We start from the raw sequence: 15,674 nt of genomic DNA on the forward strand, positions 1-15,674 counted from the left end.
TCAGTGGCCGTGAGCTCCTGAACATCCATGAGCTTCCTATTCTGACACTTCAGCAGTCTGCTAGGGGCCTAAAATTCCAAAGTGGCTCTGGTTTCTCAGTGACTTTTTTATTGAACCCTACTTGGAGTCACTCCTGTTCCATACAACTTACTAGCTAGCACATCGTGGTTGGCAGAATAACGGCCCCCAAAGGACTTGAACATCGTAATCCCTGGAACCTATGAATACGTTACCTTACACGGCAATGGGGAATTAAGGTTGCAGACGGAAACAGGGTTGCTAATCAGTGGACCTTAAAATAAGGACATTATCTGGATTATCCAGTGGGATCAATGTAGTCACGAGGATCCCTGAAAGTGGAAGAGGGAGGCAGAAGAGTGCAGCTGGAGAACGAGGTTTGATGACAAAAGCAGGGTCTGAGAGATGCTGTGTTGCTGGTTTTGACTGTGGAGGAAGGGAACTGCAAGCCAAGGAATGCAGGCAGCCTCACGAAACTGAAGAAATTAAGGAAACAGATTGTCCCCTAGAAGCTCCAGAAAGAAACAGCCCCGTTCAACACGTTGATTTTAGCGCAGTGAGACTTGTGCTGAACGTCTGAACTACAGAACTGTAAGCTAATCAATTTGTGTTGCTTTAAGCCAGTAAATCTGCGGTCATTTGTTAGGGCAGCAATAGACACTAATACATACATTAATGGCTTTCTAACTAGCAAAACCAGAGTAAACTTGTTACTACCTTACAGGACACAACCAACCTCTCCATTATCTCAGATTTGCTGCTGTTACCTAGCAGCAGATTTAGAACACATTGCTCCTCTGTGTCCTGATTACCACTGTGGCAGGCTTAACTGAGAGCCCTGTCTACCCTGCCAAGGCAAACCATGAGCTAAGACAATTATCTACAAGTTCAGAAGGAAGTAAATTTGCAAACTGAATTGTCCCCCCAGCCTGCCTCAATTCTCTGCTTGGCAGGAAAGTCCACACCTCTCCTACTGAAGCTCCCCAGTAGAACTGGTGATGCCAGATAAAGAGAATGCTCACATGTTCCCCAATTCCCACACAGGAAAGGAACACCTAGTGCGTGGGGAGGGGCTGGAGGCGGACGGATTGTACATTGCAAGGCAGTAACAGGAGAAGCTGCTCTGATTGATACTTTTGTTCAGTAACATTCAGCAAATACATACTGACTGCTTCCCATGAACTGACCATGACCCTCAGAAAAGTTATCCGCTCTCTACAGAGCCATTCGTTCGCTCAGCAAATATTTATTGAGCACAAACACGTGCCAGGGCCGCTGAGCACTAGCCTCTGAGAGTTTTTCAGGTCTACTTTAAAACATAAAGTGTGACTCTCTTCCCATCTGCCAAGCTTCCCAGTTATCAGTCATTCACCAGGATTTGTTATTCTGAAGATTTCTTCAAAATTTCCCGTTCTAAGCCGGCCTGATTCACATAAAAGCCTTAGTAATTGCCCAAATTCACTTGCTCCCCTCTCCACCACTTGCACCCTCTCTGAACCTCCCTGCGCTTCCCAGCACCACTTGGCTCAAGTGCTTCTGGTTTCAACCTCTCCAGCCTTCTCTTCCAAAAATTCTTTCTGCTCAGTTCTGAAAGTGCTGATCGGGAGAATTTTGAAGCTACAAGTTGTCCCTAGTTCCAGTCCAAACTAGGAGCTCTCCCTCAAGCTTTCTGATCTCCTTCCACTCTTACTATCCCTTTTAAGAGCTCACCGACTCCTAAAATTGCAATAACCACCTCCGGAGATCTCATCAAAATTCAATAACGCAGGGCTTCCCTGGTGGCGCAGTGGTTGAGAGTCCGCCTGCCGATGCAGGGGACACGGGTTCGTGCCCCGATCCGGGAAGATCCCACATGCCGCGGAGCGGCTGGGCCCGTGAGCCATGGCCGCTGAGCCTGCACGTCCGGAGCCTGTGCTCCGCAACGGGAGAGGCCACAACAGTGAGAGGCCCGCGTACCGTAAAAAAAAAAAAAAAAAAAAATTCAATAATGCAGGCCTTCATTAACTCATCCTAAACTCCACCAATAGCCACCTAGCTGGCCTCCTTCATTCCAGCTCTTCCCACTCTAATACATCCTTTGTACACCTTGCCACACGTATCTTCCCAAACACGTTTAAGTGCTCATTTTTAATCAGTCACCGGTCCAGGTGTCAGAGACACAAGCCACGGTAATGTAGAGTGATGAAGGACACTTCTTTAGAGACGGCCAGCTCTGCCACTTCTTAGAAGTTACTTAACCACTCTACATCTTGGTTTCCTCATTTGGAAAATAAGCATAATAAGGGCATGTAAGTTTCAGGGTTATTGAGAGAATTCAAGGAGACAATGCATGGAAAGCACTTGGCAGCGTACCTGGCACGTGGCAAGCACTCAAAACAAGTTACACAACCAACAACATGAAAGGGAGCTGGCAGGTTAGCAGCAGAGATGAACATGTAGATTCCACAAGTAAGGGATGGAAGAAGTTATAGCACGTGGTGGTGGTTGTGAGCAAAAAAGAGTGAGTGATAAATTCTGATGATGACGTGGAGCCAGACGTTAAAGATTCCAATGGAATATTCTAGGTGGAGAAGCGGGGAAAAGTTTTCCAGCTAGAATACCTGAGCGAAGGCACAGCAGCAGGGAAAGGAGAGCTTCCGTGTAATAGAGCAATGGCCGTCTGAGGCTCTGGGCTGATACTGACAAGACCAGGAGCGCCTTAAAGAGAAGTACATTGACTTTGGATACAAGAGAGTCGTTCATTCACTCAGCAACTGAGCACAGATTTTATACCAGGCACTGTGCAGATGACAAGATTTTCAACCTGGTCCCTGCCCTCATGAAGCTTCTATTTGAAAAGATAGTAATCAAGAAATCAAAACAAGAACACTCCAGATAAGTTATATATACTATTAAGAAAAGAAAGCAGAATCATATGAACGAGATTAACTGTAAGTCGAGGCCAAGGAAAGCCACCCTGAGGAGGGGGCATCTGAGTTGAGTCACGAGAAGGCCCAGGTAGATGAATGTCCACAGGAATGACAAGAACAACGCTGTTGAGGCCTGAAGGAGCTGGTCATATTAAAGGAACGGTAAGATAGCCAGTGCAGGGGTGCGTGGTGAGAGAGTGGAGGAGAGGTCGTCAGGGAGGGTAGGCAAGGCCCTGGTCACAATGAAGCTTGGTAGGCCACAATAGGGAGTTTGGATTTTATTCTAAAGTGCACTGGGAAGCCACTGAAGCGTTTCCAGATAGGATATGACATCTGATTTGTGTTTTTAAAAGCTCTCTCTGGGGGACTTCCCTGGTGGCGCAGTGGTTAAGAATCTACCTGGCAGTGCAGAGGACATGGGTCCGACCCCTGGTCCGGGAAGATCCCACATGCTGCAGAGCAACTAAGCCCATGTGTCACAACCACTGAGCCTGTGCTCTAGAGCCCGCGAACCACAACTACTGAGCCCACGCACCTAGAGCCCGTGCTCCACAACAAGAGAAGCCACCCCAGCAAGAAGCCCGCGCACTGCAAGGAAGAGCAGTCCCTGCTCACCGCAACTAGAGAAAGCCCGCAGGCAGCAATGACGACCCAACGCAACCAAAAATAAATTAATTAATTAGTTAATTTTTTTTTTAAAAAAAGCCCTCTCTGGGACTTCCCTGGTGGCGCAATGGTTAAGAATCCGCCTGCCAATGCAGGGGACACGGGTTCAACCCCTGGTCTGAGAAGATCCCACATGCCGTAAAGCAACTAAGCCCTTGTGCCACAACTAATGAGCCTGAGCTCTAGAGCCCGTGAGCCACAACTACTGAAGCCTGCGTGCTCTATAGCTTGCATGCCACAACTACTGAGCCCACGTGCTGCAACTACGGAAGCCCGTGCACCTAGAGCCCATGCTCCACAACAAGAGAAGCCACCTCAATGAGAAGCCCACGCACTGCAACAAAGAGTAGCCCCCGCTCGCCGCAAGTAGAGAAAGCCTGCACGCAGCAACGAAGACCCGACACAGCCAAAAAAAAAAAAACTCTCCCTGGCTGCCATGGGGCAAGTGGACTGTAGAAGGAAGAGCAGAAGGAAACTGTTAGGAGCCAGCACAGTAGTCCAAACCAGAGAAAACAGCCTAGACTTAGGTTATTTAGATGTGATGCCTGGAATCTCAGTTTACACCAAGTTACACAGTCTGCTCACTTTGCAACGCCCGCTCCCTTCCACACAGCTCAGTTGGCACACAGGAGGCTTAGTTGGTAATTTTCAATCGATTGACTGTGTCTCCCCCAAGTCACCCCCATTTCCTTTCCTCCTTCTACTCTTGTTTCTTTTCCACCCTATATCTCAAGTACCCATTTGCCCATCACCTGACTCAGCCTTTACGAGGTCCTGCTGTTTCCACTCTATTCTTTGCTCTCTCATCACCCCACTGCCCACAAAAGTTTCATGAACTAGATATAAAAGAGATAATTATTTTCTGTCCTATCCCAGAAGCACTCAGGAATTACCATTTTCACAGAGCACTAACAGAAGCCTGGGGGTTATTATGATCTTGACAATACAACTGGAACACATTCTGCATGTTAAGGACACTGTCTCCTCACATTCGTTCCAGCCTGTTCTCCCTGCTGCAGCCAGAGAAATCTTTCAGGAGGAGAATGTAATCATGATCTCATTAGCTCTCATTCTCTCTCTGGCTCCTCTCTCTTTCTCTCTCTCTATGTTATGACCCCAGAGTACATCTCACACCATTCCCCTCATTGCTCCCTATGGCTCCATCCACAATGGCCTTCTTTCAGGTCTTCTAACCAGATGTGCCTCCTCTGCTGTTCTTTGTCTCCAAAGCCCTTTGATCTCCCTCTTCCCTCAGTTGACACTTATTCTTTAGATCTTTGCCCAAATTTTCTTCCTTAGCAAAATCTGTGATCTGAGACCAAAGCTGGAACCATTGTGATATACACTCACAGCACTGCATATCTTCCTTTCTAAGCACGCATCACAGTTTATAAATAATACATTTATTTGTGTGACTGATTAAAATGGTTATTCACACACACACAAACACACACAGACACACTCAATGGGATCATCTAGTAGTAAACTATTACCAGGAAGAAGAGGAGTGAGTCAGTGATACCCATTTTGCTACAAACTCAAGTTTTCTCTGCCTCTTTACAGAAACCATCCTGACGTCAACATGACCCTTGTTTCAAGACCTGTCATCCTTCTGAGAAGGTCCATCATTCTCTTCACAGCCCTCCACTTCAGACTTGACCTCCCTTCAACACCTCTTTCCAGAGCAGTAACCACATCGTCACGTGATGGGCACAGGAAAGGGGGGAGTGAGAATTCAATGAGCTCCCACTCCTATACTGGTTGCCACACAATAAACATCATTTTACAGAGCTCTTTCACAAACAGCACCTCATTTCGTCCACAAAATCACCCTGTGAGGTAAGCAAAGCCGATAATATCATTCCCATTTTGCTAGATGCGGAAACTGTGGTTCAAAGAGGCAAGTGACTTACTCAAGGTCACAAAGCCTGTGAGAGGCAGATGTAGGATTTGAACCTACAGTCTCTGACCCCTAGTCCAATGCTTTACCTTACATTAGCCACCCCAACAGTTGGGTTATCAGCTACTTACACCTAGTTTCCTCATTCCTTTAAATAAACACCTGTTCCTGACCCCTTAATACTTCCCCAGCCCGTTTCCACTTCCCTACCCAGAACTTGACAGCTGGCTGTGCAACGGGATGGAGGGAGTCATAAAGTTGACCACACTGACAAGGGTTAGGGTTTGGTCTCAGCCTCAAGTCTTTTCCAGCTCTTCCTCTGAGCCAGTGAGGAACCAGAAACCCCCTGAAAGAAAAACACAAAGAGGAGACATGCCTCACCAGAGCAAGGTCCCTGGCTACCCTTTCTGCCACGTTCCAGCAGGACACGGCAAGGCCAGAAGCCAGCCTCTTTCCCAGCAAGGAGGATCCGAGGAGAACAGAGGTCACCGGCCGCGGGCCGTCAGGGCTCCTCAGCCGGCCACGCAAAGGATGCGGCTCCCCCTTTTGGCCCAAGGTCACCCATTCGCAGCCCGGGCCCGATCCCCGACCGCCCCGAGCGCCCCCTGGTGTCCCGAGCTGGCCTCCCCTCGCCCTCAGGGAGTGGCCTGCGGAGCCCCGACTCGGGGGCAGAGAAAGGAGGGTGGGCAGAGGATGAGGAGGCTGAGCCCCGGGGAGGGGCGGGAGGCGGGGCCCTACCTGATAGCTGAGGACGCCGTCCGGCTCGTTACTCCCGGCCCGCATGGCGGAGCCCAACTAGGTCTCGCCCGCGGGCTCCAGGCCGAACGTCAGCAGTCCAAGCACTCTGGTCAGGTTTGAGGAGATCGCCCGAGCGGCGACCCCTACCCTGGAGCCAGCAGTCAACCATCAACCGCGGCCGCCTCCTCCATAGCCGCCGGCCCGCGAGGCCTCGCCGCAGCCAATCAACGCGCGGCCTGTGCGGCCAATCAGGGCGCGGAGCACCGGAGGCCGCTGTCCGGCGGTACCCTGGACTACCAGGAGGAGGAGGAGGGAGCCGGGAGAGCCAACCGCTCCGGGGCCCGGTTGCCATGGAAACCGCCTCCCTCCCTTCAGGGGCCTCTGGGTTTGAAGGTCCTTCCGACTGCTTGCTAGAGATTGAAAATTTCGTGGTTCTATTTGTAGATGCACCTGACCCTTGAAAACTGAGAAAGTGTCGGTTTTGTCTATCGTGATTTTGTTCTTTGGGTGTTGATTTTTAAATTCTGGGGAACCATCCCTTGGGGTTGCAGAAGGAAGGAACTGAGGGTGAGGGGGAAGGGCCTTCTAAAATTACTTGTTAATCCTCGAGCTAGCGGTCAGCTTAAAGAGTATTAACGAGAAGCAGGCAGGCAGTGATCCGATCCCCTCCATGGACTCACTGCAGTTTAGGTCTTCTCCCTGGGTCTCAGGTTGGCAGTACAAGCACAGAGTTGAGCTAAGGATGATTGTTGAAATAATGCCACAGAAATGCTTCCAGCTTTTCCGAGAAATGATCTAAGGCAAATTATTTAACAACAGAAGAACTACTGATCTAAGGCAAGGTTAGAAACCCATGAGTAACACATTCAGTTTGATTTGGGTTTAAAAGAAAAGAGAGGCTGGCCATGATCCAGCCAATTCTCTGTCCCCAAGAGGAGGAAAAAGGGGTTTTTGCTTTATGTCCACTATCAGACTGTAGGTGAGTCCACATTATTAAAGGAAAAAGAACAGTTGCAAATCAGCCTCCAAAGAAGCTACATCTGGGGAAAATAGTATGGTTGGTGCATGTTAAAGTTTCAACCCCTGCATACCACTCCTTGTGTTGGCCCGAAAATCTGAAACAAGTTTGTGCTTCAGTGTCCCTGAGGCAGAACCATGTTCCTGGTCTCTGGTTTAAGGCCTTGGTCCTGTTTCTTAGTGTTCATTGCCACAGTCTCTTCCCTAATTCATCACTTCACTAATCCTGTCCCTTGAATCTGGAATTCACCCCCATTTTTGCCCATCTAAATCTTAATCATCCTTCAAAGTTAGTCTCAAAGGCTACCTCTTCCAAGAAACCTCAACTCTCCCCAACACCCCTAAGAGATGTTATCACTCCCTCCTCTGAATCTTCATAGCACCCCATAACTTTCTTATAGCAGTTACCATGCTGTGGTTAAGTACTTTCATTAAATGTTGACTTTAGCTTACTATAATATTGTAAGTTTTTGAAGGCAAAATTATTTTTCCTATGCCCTTCTGTATACTTCACAGAGCCTCAAAAGAATGCTGGGCACATAGAACATAGCTATAAATATGTAAGTTATACAAGTTGTATAAATATATATACATAATTTCTAAATACATAAGTGAATATATGTGCTTTTAATTCAGTCTAACCAAAAACAAATTGAACACCTACTAAGGACAAGCCCAAATGGCACTGAAGATGCAGAGAAATCTAAAATAAAATACAGGGAGTTCCCTGGTGACACAGTGGTTGGTAGTCTGCCTGCCAATGCAGGGGACACGGGTTTGAGCCCTGATCTGGGAGGATCCCACATGCCGCAGAGCAACTAGGCCCGTGAGCCACAACTACTGAGCCTGTGCTCTGGAGCCCACGAGCCACAATTACTGAGCCCAAGTGCCACAACTATTGAAGCCCACACGCCTAGAGCCCGTGCTCCGAAGCAAGAGAGGCCACCACAATGAGAGGCCTGCACGCCGCAGCAAAGAGTGGCCCCTGCTCGTCGCAGCTAGAGAAAGCCCACGCGCATCAGCGAAGACCCAACGGAGCCAAAAATAAATAAATAAAAATTAATTAAAAAATAAAATAAAATGCATATCTCCAAAGGGCTTACAGTCTAATCATGGAAATAGTATATATGTTAATATGATGACAAGATAATAGAACATAAAACAAGAGTCATATGAGTAATATAAACAACAAAGTTTATAAAAATTCAGAAGAGAAAATGATCTTTATGACTTGGGACACTTTAGGAACATGACACAGAGGACATGGGTTTGGGCTAAATCTGAAAACAGTCGAGCCAAGGTAAGGAGAGCAAGCATCTCAATTCTTGGGCAAAGATTTAACAATAGGAATGCACATGACCCATTCAGGATAGCCACAACTTGGACCAAAGCAGAAAGTTATAGAGAAGAGCAGTAGGAAGTAAAAATTGTGGTAAAGAAAAACTATGACCAAATTATAGAGAGCCAGCTAATTAGTTCAGACTTTTTTTTCTCTCATGTGATAGAAAGTAGGACACTGCTGAAAATTTTAAAGAACACTTCCATGCACCAGGCCCAGGGTTTAAATGCACTGTGTCATTTAATATTCCTAACTCTCCATTATTTCTCCATTTCACTGGTAAGAAAACTGAGGCTGAGAAGTTTAGCAGCTTTCTCAAGGTTAAGCAGTCATGAAGCTGGGATTTGATCATTTATTAATTCAGAACATATTTACTGAGAATCTGTGTATTCAGCATTGAGTGTTAGGGAAACAGCAATAAAACAAACAGGGTCTTGACCTCCTGAGCCTTACAGTCTAGTGGGGAGACAGCAAACAAGTAAAAAGACAAGACAATTACAGGTTATAAGAGCTGCTGTGAAGTAAATTGCAAAGTTATGTGATAGAGTAATGGGCATGGGGGTGGGGAGAGCTACGTTAGATGGGGTGGTCAGGGGGGCTTCTCTGAGGAGGTGAGGAGAGTCTCATCTGATGAGATGAGTCAAGGATGAATCTGTCTGATTCTAGAGTTCTTGGCCACAATGCAACGCTGTCCTATATAAATGGTACCATTGCTGAAATCTGCCACTGGGGGCAAGATGGGTTAGAGGGGGAAACGTGAGGCAGGGGGTCATTTATACGGACTCTGGTAACGTGGTAATTCAGGAGGGGCCAAGGATGGCAACCAAAGGGAAGATGTGTCCTCCATTCCCCACTCCCTAGAAAGCCAGCTCCCGTGGTACTCTCATGAGAGTGGGCATGAGTGGTCAGGGCAGGGAGAATGAGGAGGTAGAGGATTCCTGGGAGCTCTAGTGGATCTGATTTTCCTCCAGTTCAAATGTAGAAAAAGTCTGAGCCTCTGGCCCTTGACTCAGGGTCAAGAGCCCCATCTTCTGGTCTATTGCGCAAATTACAAAAGGAACTAGGCTGCCCTGAGGCAGCTGCTCTCTGGAGCGCTGCAGATAGGCTCTCCCCTCCCAGGGCTGTTTTGGTCTCTCCTTCCCAAAGAAGTCTAGCTCGCTTGGCTCTAGGGTCCAGGTTCTAGGCTTCCAGCCACTACTGCTCCCTACACTGCTTGGAAAAGTGCAGATACGCTGCTCTCAGCCTGGCCAGCAAAGAGGCGTGGGAGGAGCTAGAAGGAGGATTTTCAGCCAAGGACACCACCTCACACTGATTATTCTTCTAAAGAAAGCAGAAAAAACAGCATTCTTGGCCTAGAAGGAGTCATAAAATGGACAGGAAAATGCAAAATATGGGTAAAGACAGAGACCACACACACACACACACACACACACACACACCACAGGGAAGCAAGGAGGCTTGCAGCAACTCTATGAGGTAGGTTCTATCATCCCATTTTACAGATGAGAACACTGAAGACTGAGGCTTAGAGATGTAAGTTGCCCCAGTTCACGCAGCAAGCACAGTTAATAAATGGAGACGCTGAGCTCTCAGCTCAGATGTATCTGATTGCAGAGTGCACACGCTTAACCACCTACTGCCTCCCACGGGGCTGCCTGGGCTTTTGTCCTTCCCTAACTTTTGTAGCCTCCCACCCTCTCTTCGTGGCTTCCAAATGTGGCTATCCTTCCAACTTTGTCTCTACATCCTTCCTTCTCTAATACCAGTGTTCTTAGACTTTGGTGGGGAGAGGTTAGGTCTTGAACCCCCAGGGACATGGTAAAGTCTGTGGGACTCTCTTTTCAGGTAAGTAAAAAAGCCCCAAATTTTCCACTAGGCACCTTACCTATATGATTATTATTTTTTTTAATTTATGAGGAACAAGAGCCCCGTTTTTTTATTGGATCATTTCTTGCATTTGAAGTACTCCTCGATGACATCCTTGGCCTGAGACTCTGCCGTAGTCCTTAACCACCACACAACTGCAACCGACCACTTTACAGGGTTTTCCCTCTCTGTCAGTTTTACAGAGGCCAACCCATTCCCCTAGTTTCTTGCTGTCATCAACCTTAACCAGGTTGATCTGGTGCTCAGCACAAAGGGCCTCCACGAACTTGACATACACAGGCTCATCACAGTCGGATGCAAGTACATAAAGATGGGCTGGGCGCTTGTCTAAGGCTTTAGCAGCCTGGCGAATTCCACGGGCTAGGCCACCGTGGATGAGGGCGGTCTTCAGCACCTCTCGCAAAGCAGCGTTAACATCCATTACACCTCCAGCAGCAATGCCTTCTTCGGCCACGGCGGTGGGTTACAGGTGGAGCCGAATCTTGAACGCACCCGAGCTTCCCCCTCCGCGCGAAGCAGGGAAAGAGCGCCTACATTATTTTTAAACATTGGCTGGGAAACATTGAAATTCTTTTATTCAGAGACAAAAAAGGCGCAAACACAAGAAACTCAGAAGGTCTGAGAAAAGTGTTCTCACATCATTGCAACCAACTTTTCCATCTAAAGCATCTTAATTTCTCCATCAACTTACCATATTTCTTGCCCTGTTTAAACTGTCAAAAGAGCCGCCAGGGCTTCTCTGGTGGCGCGGTGGTTGAGAGTCCGCCTGCCGATGCAGGACACACGGGTTCGTGCCCTGGTTCGGGAAGATGCCGCGGAGCGGCTGGGCCCGTGAGCCGTGGCCGCTGAGCCTGCGCGTCCGGAACCTGTGCTCTGCAACGGGAGAGGCCACGGCAGTGAGAGATCCGCGTACCGCAAAAAAAAAAAAAAAAAAAAAAAAAGAGCCGCCAGGGCAGAGGTTCTAGTCTTTTCTTACCGTTAGGGAGCTCCCAATTCCCAACTGCATCTTATACCTGATTTGCTTTCTCCTGCTTCCTCTTACTTATACATCTACACCCAAGGAAATGTTGGAGGAAAAGACGTCAGGATCCGAGGAAAGACTTAATTAGGGCTTGCTGTGCGTTTGTCTGGGAGCATTTCCTGTGAAGGGAGTGGGGCGGGGGAGAGAGACACTATTCTTTGTCAAGCTGAAAAGGTATGCAGGTACATGATATGCCTTCAGCTCTTACCAAGTCACAGCATATCTAAAGAGACTACGGAGTACGATTTTCTTTGTTCACAGCACGCTGCCATCCTGGGACACCACACATCATAGGGAAGAACAATGAAGCGCCACAAAAACTGACTCTTGACTGGGAAAATCACTCTCCCTCCATTTGTCATCATCATCCTAGAAACTGCCTATACTGGGGACTTCCCTGGCGGTCCAGTGTGGGGTGCTTTCATAGCCATGGGTCCAGGTTCAATTCCTGGTCGGGTAACTAAGATCCTGAAAGTCACACAGCCCAAAAAAAAAGAAAAAAAGAAGAAAGAATAAAAGAAATTTCCTATACTGTACTCATTTACACCTTGTTCCAGACTAAAGTAAGGTTCTGGTAGACGGAACCCACGTAAACTGGCAGAAACCTACGTTCTGTTTTCTCTGGAATCACAATTGAGATATTTGGACAGAGGCAGAAGGAAAGGACTTATAGAGGGATCAGAACAAAACAGAAAAGCAGGCCTTGAAGAAAAAAACTTTGGGATTTCCAGATCCACATAGGAAGGAAGTCATTCAGGAATTTAGGAGAAACAGGTGTTAACCAAGGACCACTTGCCAAGTCCTTGATATCAGATTTGAACACATTTGTATTCATTAAATACATTTATCTTATCCATTTCTAACCAAACCTCGCCCTGCTTAGAAATCAAGCCTGTTTACAGTGGTTTCATTCCATATCTTATCTTCTTGGGGATAAGACCTCTTGAGCTTGTTATGCTAAGCAGGGAAGTTCTTATTTCACTTGTAGCCAGTAGGCCTAGTATATCCTTAAGGTGGCTGCAAATTCAATACCGCACATCTGTATAATTCTATATGCTCAGTGTTTTTATCACCTTATCTCATTTCTCTCCAACGGGTCTGTAATTGTACACAGAACACTCCACAGACTAGAAAGCTGAAATGTGCCTAAAATAGGGACTTGCCCAAGCCAGTTAGTAGCAGAGCTGGGTCAAGAACTACTCAGGCTTTCCACTTCATTGTGCGGATTCCTAGAAATATAATTCCATTCAGCCGTTTCCTGCATAAAGTTGAATTGCCTTCAGTTGAACAGTGAATTGTGAATCTCCTTTAGAATTGACATGAACTCCCCAGAGCAGAAACCAAGGGCTTCCCCTCTGTTACCCTTTCCCATCAGATTACAGCTTCATATAATTTCCACTTTGGAAAGCTTGTCAGTGATACCCATTCATTAGTTTACTGAACAAACTCTCATGAAGTTCTGAAAATAACTATTACTGCCTCTTATCTCTAGAAACATATTATCTGACATAGATATAAATTCAACCCGAGCTACTTCTACTCGCATTGAAACACCCCTTGAGGCCTTTTATTTTGCAGTTAATAAAAAAGAAAAGAGACCTATTCAGCATTTGGGCTGGGGCAAAAGGGGCTAGACATAGAATTTGAATGTATCTCATGGTTTTACCTTTTTCTACCTCTAATCTTTTGCCAAATTGAAAAGGCCAGCCTCCTTTTTAAAGAAGGTAGAGTTTCTCTGGTCCTTTCTTATACAATATAAGAAAGAAAGAGTATTTGCTAGATTTACCACAAACAACGAGGACTATGAGATGGTCAGTCAATGAATAGCAGAGAAAAAAAATCCAGCCTTGAAGCAGATATAGAAACACTCAGCTTTGTTTGGGGTAGGCAAAATGAACAAGGGCCATTACAATTTGTTTTTTGTTTTGTTTTCTTTTTAATATTTATTTATTTATTTTATTTTTGGCTGCATTGGGTCTTAGTTGTGGCATGTGGAATCTTCGTTGTGGCATGCAGGATCTTTTCGTTGCGGCATGCGGGCTTTTCGTTGCAGCGTGCAGGCTTCTCTCTAGTTGTGGCAAGCAGGCTCAGTAGTTGCGGTGCTCAGGCTCCAGAGCACATGGGTTCTGTAGTTGTGGCACATGGGCTCTGTAGTTGTGGCACACGGGCTCTGTAGTTGTGGCTCGAGTGCTCAGGAGTTGCGTCACACGGGCTGTCACCCCACAGCATGTGGAATCTTAGTGCCCTGACCAGGGATCAAACCTGCGTCCCCTGCATTGGAAGGTGGATTCTTAACCACTGGACTGCCAGGAAAGTCCCAACAATTTGATTATAATCTAGATATCTGTTGGCATCTCTCCAGAACTTCTTGTCCCTGTTCTCTGAGAATTGTTGGAAGGGACATAAAAGTCCTATATTCCAACACCATATACAAAAATAAACTCAAAATGGATGAAAGACCGAAATGTGAGACTGGAAACTATAAAACTCCTAGAGGAAAACATAGGCAGAACACTCTTTGACATAAACCGCAGCTATATTTTTTTGATCCACCTCCTAGAGTAATGGAAATAAAAGCAAAAATAAACAAATGGGACCTAATTAAACTTAAAAGCTTTTGCACAACAATGGAAACCATAAACAAAACGAAAAGACAACCTACGGAATGGGAGAAAATACTTGCAAAAAATGCGACCAACAAGGAATTAATTTCCAAAATATACAAACAGCTCATATATCTCAATATCAAAAAAACCCAAACAACCCAACCAAAAATTGGGCAGAAGACTTAAATAGACATTTCTCCAAAGGAGACAGGCCAACAGGCATGTAAAAATGCTCAATATCTCTAATTACTGGAGAAATGCAAATCAAAACTACAATAAGGTATCACCTCACAGGGGTCAGAATGGCCATCATCTAAAAGTCTACAAATAATAAATGCTGGCAAGGGTGTGGAGAAAAGGGAAACTTCCTACACTGTTGGTGCGAATGTACAATAAATTGGTGCAGCCACTATGGAAAACAGTGTGGAGTTTCCTTAAAATAAAAATAAAGTTACCATATGATCCAGTAATCCCACACTCCTGGACATATATCCAGAAAAGATGAAAACTCTAATTCGAAAAGATACATGCACCCAGTGTTCATAGCGCACTATTTACAACAGCCAAGACATGGAAGCAACCTAAATGTCCATCAACAGATGAATGCATAAAGAAAATGTGGAATATAAATACAGTGGAATATTACTCAGCAATAAAAAAGAATGAAATAATGCCATTTGCAGCAACACGGATGGACCTAGAGATTATCATACTAAGTGAAGTAAGTCAGACAGAGAAAAACAAATATCATATATCACTTATCTGTGGAATCTAAAAAATGATACAAGTGAACTTATTTACAAAACAGAAATAGACTCACAGACATAGAAAACAAATTTATGGTTACCAAAGGGGAAAAAGGGGGAAGGGATAAACTGGGAGTTTGGGATTGACAGATATACACTACTGTATATAAAAAAATAAACAAGGACCTACTGTATAGCACAAGGAACTGTATTCAATATCATATAATAACTTATCATGAAAAAGAATCTGAAAAAAATATATATATACATATATATAAAAATGTATATATATAGTACTGAATCACTTTGCTGTACCCCTGAAACATTATAAATCAACTATACTTCAGTTAAAAAAAAAAGTGATGTGTACACACAGAAGAAGATTACGTAGTCATAAAAAAGAAGGAAACTTCCAGTCATAAGATGAATAAGTTCTGGGGATCTAATGTACAGCTGATGACTATAGTTAAAAATATTGCACTATATACTTGAAAGCTGTGTGATGTAATGGATTACCTTATTGTGGTAATCATTTCACAATATACATATATATCAAATCATCATGTTGTATACCTTAAACTTACACAATGTTATACGTCAATATAATAATATACCTCAATAAATCTGGGAAAATGTATATTCAAAACTAATTCTTTAGAGAAAAAAAAAAAGATAAACTATCAGTTAACCAAATCATAGTGTGAGGAGGGGCAGGTAAGTGAAAAAGCATAAGTGTGAAAAATAAGAGATGATATAAATAACCTCACTGATGCAAAGAATATGTACTCAATTCTGTGTAAGTAACGGAAAAACTCAATTAAATGGCA

General features: G+C 45.3%; 1 protein-coding gene and 1 pseudogene across 9 annotated transcripts in view; both read right to left on the reverse strand.

The window, feature by feature from the left end:
• SLC4A8 (solute carrier family 4 member 8) overlaps positions 1-6,456 on the reverse strand; it is an 84,089-nt gene extending 77,633 nt beyond the window's left edge. For 2 of the 9 annotated variants that reach the window (XM_060307030.1, XM_070046532.1), the window contains exon 1: positions 6,232-6,456. In XM_060307030.1, the coding sequence (XP_060163013.1) occupies positions 6,232-6,276 (45 nt within the window). In that variant the 5' untranslated portion in view covers positions 6,277-6,456. Of the gene's footprint in view, positions 1-5,703; positions 5,839-5,874; positions 6,013-6,231 lie in introns of those variants that run through there. The other 7 variants (XM_070046534.1, XM_070046533.1, XM_030835029.2 and 4 more) reach the window with 6 other exon arrangements.
• A 2,021-nt stretch (positions 6,457-8,477) lies between these two features.
• LOC115841297 (small ribosomal subunit protein eS12-like) lies at positions 8,478-10,937 on the reverse strand (annotated as a pseudogene).
• Between the last annotated feature and the right edge of the window lie 4,737 nt (positions 10,938-15,674).

Source organism: Globicephala melas, chromosome 10 (assembly GCF_963455315.2).
Source record: "Globicephala melas chromosome 10, mGloMel1.2, whole genome shotgun sequence".
NCBI classification, from domain to species: Eukaryota; Metazoa; Chordata; class Mammalia; order Artiodactyla; family Delphinidae; genus Globicephala; species Globicephala melas.